General features: G+C 37.9%; 1 protein-coding gene across 1 annotated transcript; it reads right to left on the bottom strand.

Moving 5' to 3' along the window:
• Positions 1 to 2,293: 2,293 nt before the first annotated feature.
• On the bottom strand, positions 2,294 to 3,937 carry PrBP (Prenyl-binding protein). The gene is made up of 4 exons (XM_018451296.1): positions 3,777 to 3,937; positions 3,173 to 3,235; positions 2,847 to 3,104; positions 2,294 to 2,772 (listed from the first exon to the last, which is right to left on the bottom strand). The coding sequence occupies exons 1-4, from the start codon at positions 3,815 to 3,817 to the stop codon at positions 2,691 to 2,693; spliced, it is 444 nt and encodes a 147-aa protein (XP_018306798.1). The 5' UTR covers positions 3,818 to 3,937; the 3' UTR covers positions 2,294 to 2,690.
• Between the last annotated feature and the right edge of the window lie 1,325 nt (positions 3,938 to 5,262).

The following is a 5,262-nucleotide window of genomic DNA, read 5'->3' as shown; positions in this document are numbered from 1 at the left end:
ATAAACAAGGATATCTATTGATAGGCCGCGGCCTAAATGCACGATGTAAACGTAGCCACTGGGTTATGTTCAGATTTTTACCCGAGTGCCACCCAGGTATCCCTCTATTCTTATTCTTTACCGAACGTTAAACAAGGATGACATAACACCCGGGAGCACTCGGGTAGGAAACTGAACACGCTCCTGTGCGTGCCCCAGGCCGGAATCAGACTACGCATTGAAGATTGAGATTGAAGATTGAAGATTAAAATTTGACCAGTGAGGACAAAGGAATTTTATCTCCTATTGTTTTAGAGCCATTGTCACCAAGCTCAGTTAACTTAACTGGGCCAATTAATCCATCGGAATTGACCAATCTGTCAATTCTTCAAACAAAATGACAAATGCGATTGACAAATCGATTCCGATGGACTAACTGGCCTAGTTAGATCAACTGAGCTTGGTGACAGTGATCCTTAATTGGTCAAATTTCAATCTTTCAATCTTCAATCTGAATCTTCAATGCGTAGTCTGATTTCGGCCTCACTGAGCGCTCAATGAGCTGTGTTTGGTCTATATTTTTAGTTCTAACGGAATATGCCAATCAGATGCAAGAGTTCACTGAGCGGTCGCAGTACTGAATGCACTAAGTATGAGTGATATGAGCGATTACCGATTATGCGGGGTCTACAATAGAAGTCGTAGCAGTCGTAGGGTCTTAAGTCGTAGAAAATTGATCAATCACAGTCGAATATGAGAAGAATAATCAACTGTGATTGGTCAATTTTCTACGACTTAAGACCCTACGACCGCTACGACTTCTATTGTAGACCCCGCATTAGAGATCTTCTAGGACTGTGTTCTAAAATTCACTGTCAGTGTTGAAAATATATAGTATGCGTGACGTAAATTGTAGATTTTCAGTATTGGCAGTGAATTTTGGAACACAGCCTAGTAATGGCTCCTGCACATTGAACGCGGAAAAGCTTACCGCGCGGCAAATGTGCAGGAGTTGTAAAGGTGCCTTTACATGGCAGCGTCAAGCGTCAAACGTCAGAGCATGCGCAGTGACACGTTTAATAATTTCACTGAAATTGAATTTAATGTACGAGATACACTAACAGTGAAATCTCTTAGTTTACACTATATAATGTAAATAAATATAAATTTTCAGCATTATATGTTAGGATAGTAATGTATATCAGAACATAACCTCTCATAGTTTACCATTTTGCGTCAAGAAGCTGCGCAGAAGATTATTACGCAGGAGTCTAGAGATTCAAACTTCTGTGCAGTAACCAGCAGTAATCTTCTGCGCAGATGCTCGACGCTTGCATATAATGGCATCTTAAAGCCCGATCTACATAAAGCTGGTTCTACATTAGTCGCATTGCAGCGTCGTAAGCGTATCGCAAGTGTTGCGGTCCAATCAGAGTCGAGCTAACTCAACTCTGATTGGACCGCAACCCTTGCGACGCTGCGATGCGACTAAAGCTGGTTCTACATTAGTCGCATCACAGCGTCACAAGCGTTGCGGTCCAATCAACGTCAAGCTAGCTCGACTCTGATTGGACCGCAACCCTTGCGACGCTGCGATGCGACTAATGTAGAACCAGCTTAATGTAGAAACCAGCTTTATGTAGATCAGGCTTAAAGCTAGTTCTACATTAGTCGCATCGCAGCGTCGTAAGCGTGTCGCAAGCATTGTAGTCCAATCAGAGTCGAGCTAGCTTGACGTTGATTGGACCGCAACGCTTGTGACGCTGTGATGCGACTAATGTAGAACCACACACAGCTTAAGAGATGAGACAACGCGTGCGCAAGCTGCGGATTGGTCGCCGCCATTCGAGGGACACTTCCATGTTTCGAACAAAAAAAGTGCTCATGATTTACTTACGTTTTCGGCCCGACCGGGTTTGCACTGCTTAGGACTACCGATTTATCGTAGAATCAGCATAATAGTTTTGTAACAAAAGTCATCACGTGATCTTTTTGTCGCTGAAACGGCCAGTTTGAGCGGCTCGTGAAAATGCATTTTTAAAGTACAATTACTAAAAAATTAATAGTTAATGAGATATTTTATAATCACATTTCTCTGATAACTTGCCTTTCCTTTGATTATTTGAGACAGACAATGTAACAGTTTCACATATACTGATTGTGAGAAGATATTTAGCACTACATTAAAATTTGGATCTTTTTACAATCAATAATTTAAGGGATTCATTAATGATATAAATATTATAATTCAATAGTATTATAAAAACAGAATACACATAAAATGTAATTTTTTTTAAAACTTTATTGTTCGCGGTGTAGTGTATTATAATATGTACAAAACTTATTGCATTTATTCACACTTAAAACAAATAAATTATGTGCTTTAGCAGTGCAAGTCATATCCTCACATTCTTCAAAAGTGAAAAACGTATTTTCAACACATTAGGCCTGTTTGAATTATGCTACTGATAATACTTTAAATTTTGTATTGACTACGTGAATCTCTCTAAAAATGTAAATTTTTACAAAATTATGAGATTTATCAATATCGTCTTATTAATGTATGCATAAGAAGTGTTTAATATCAAAGGAAAAAAATGTTCAGTTTGTAAGAAACTTTTCACACGTGCGTTATTCTAATTTTGTATAGGGTCTCTGTTCACGTTGATTGGTCCCGTGTTATGTACGATTAGGACCGTTTGGAAATCGCCTTAGACATAGAAGAGACGGACTCGACTGGTAGACACCAAAAGATCATCGTCAAAGAATTTTGTTTCTATTACGACGTTGCCGCTATTTGTAAAGGAAACCATACACAATTAATCAATAGATAAGCGATTAAACACAAAGGATGTGTCTCTACTTACTTTAGTATATTTGCCGGCATCATTTGACTCTCAGGTGCTGCTTGGATCAAGCTTTGCCATGTGTTAGTGCTGTTGGGAATAACGAATCCAAACTCAAAGAACCACTCTTCCAAACAGCGCCCTTTGAACAGTACTTTCTGTTCTAGGCGAAACCTTTCCATTGGTTCTGCAGAGCTGAAGTTTATCTCCCTCGACACCGCGCGACATCGCAAGATCTTTTTCGGTACACGTGCTTCATGTTCTACGTCAGGTACAGATCTACAATCAAGCAAAGAATTCAATCTGTCATCCTTTAATGATATACCTGGAAAATCAGTCTTACTTACAAGTCTTCGTTACCCTGCCAGAGAATTTTTCCACTGTCGGCATCACGTAGATTCATCCAATTACTGATGGAATCATTAAGGAGACACGTCCATTCAAATAAATCCAGTGTTGTCAAACCAATGTTCTAAAAAAATCTGTTCTTTGTACCTGTACTATTATAATATTAACGTTTTAAATAAAATAAAATAAGTAATACTAAGGTCTAGTTTCACAACTCACTGTTAACTCTTAACCGAGATTCAACTTACTTATTATTTCTTTTCAATTCTAGAATTGGAAAGAGGTAAGAAATAAGTTGAAACTCGGTTAAGAATTAACCGTGAGTAAAACTGGACCTAAGTGAAAATTGACCCAGAAATGTTCAACACAATGGAGCAAAGGAGCCCCTATTCAATCAAGAAAGATCCTGGTGCCTAATGATATTTTGAATTTTATAATTTTGGAATAAAGTAAGCATACAAATAATCAGAGACAAAAAAGGAATTCAGCTACAAAGAACATATGTCAGAAATGTTCGGATTTGACCTTTCGTTCTAACCTAAACACTGCCAGGTGATCGCCGAGTAATTTTGCGCTTAAATCACATCTTAAATTAAAGGATACACCTGGAAACCTTTGAGAATATCCTCCCCGCGAGACGGCATACTTAGGCACTATCACAGAACAGATGGAATTAACGCGATTATACAAAGCGGAAAACGACAAACGAACTATTGATCCTCCATGTCTCCGAATGACTTTGAATTGTAAACACAAACACTGGCGACGCGGCGGCGCAGGCGCACATGAAATTCATTGCCTAGTTTACATTGTGCACTTGATACGGATAGAGTCCTAGATTTATAAATCTAGGACTCTAGGTAGAATTATATAAGGTGAGTCATTCCCGTAGATACGCAGTAGCCTAAAAATAGTGGAGAGTGGGCAGCCAATCATGGGAGGCCCATTCGATTAAAATCCAATATGGCTGTATTTATTATTTCGGAGCACTGCGTGCGATGTTATTACGGTTGATTACGACTATCGTGTAAAACTGTAAATAATAAATGAATACATATATGAAGATTTTGTTTAGAATATATATAATGTAGTATAATCTAATTCCTAATAGCACACTTTATCCTGAGGATGTTTTTAGGACGCTGTTCAAAGGACATATGGACATCCTCTAGATATCCTCAGGACATCCCTTGGAAGTCTGTGTTCTCTGTTATGGATATAATATAATATAATATAATAATAGAATATATAATATAATAATAGAGGTTAGTGCAACATGTAATAAGTGTATATTTTTCAAACAGCATGCCGACCTGTTGCATTAGAAACTGTAGCAGTTGCAGTTCTCATGCATTTAGTGACAAAGTAATGTTTTATAAATTCCTGAAAGATACCGATTTGTGTAAAAAATGGCTTGAGGCTTGTGGCAAAAATGTCGATTCTCAGATTAAACAATGTGCAATCGTGTTTGTAATTAGTAACATTGTTACAGTTTGTAATGTTTTTATATTTTAATAAGTTTAGGACCGATTGTTCCATCTTTTGGTAAAGTTTACCTGTCAGATAAATCTGGCAATTCGCGCACATGATTGGATAATCTTGCTACTTATCTAATAGGTAAGCTTTACCAAAAGATGGAACAATCGGGTCTTAATAAAGATTTCATTGTTATTTTAATTTCTAATAATGTGTTTTTATTAATCATCTTCTGTGAACATTTGAATTCCGCGCGTATAAAATGGGTCCTTCGTGATTGATTGACAAGATATGTCTCCCATCTTCTGCCGCCATTATTTACATTTCTGCGCAATGTTCACCTTGCATAAGGGCGTGTTCACACCTTGACGGAAAAGCAGAAAGCGGAAAAGCAGCAGCCAATCAGAACTCGCGTTGGTATTCGACAATTTTGGTTTTTTGTATTAAGCGGAGAGCACAGACTCTTGCATAACGCGTAACACATAATGCATAAGAAAATGAATCAATCATAATCCTTCGTTTCCTTCTTTTCCATGAAATAAAGAACTATGATTGGTTGAATTTCTTATGCCTTATGTGTTACGCGTTATGCAAGAGTCTGTGCTCCCCGCTT

The sequence above is a fragment of the Mycetomoellerius zeteki genome, unplaced genomic scaffold (genome assembly GCF_001594055.1).
Source record: "Mycetomoellerius zeteki isolate Tzet28-1 unplaced genomic scaffold, Tzet1.0 scaffold31, whole genome shotgun sequence".
NCBI lineage: Eukaryota > Metazoa > Arthropoda > Insecta > Hymenoptera > Formicidae > Mycetomoellerius > Mycetomoellerius zeteki.
This window is presented reverse-complemented; position numbering and strand designations above follow the sequence as displayed.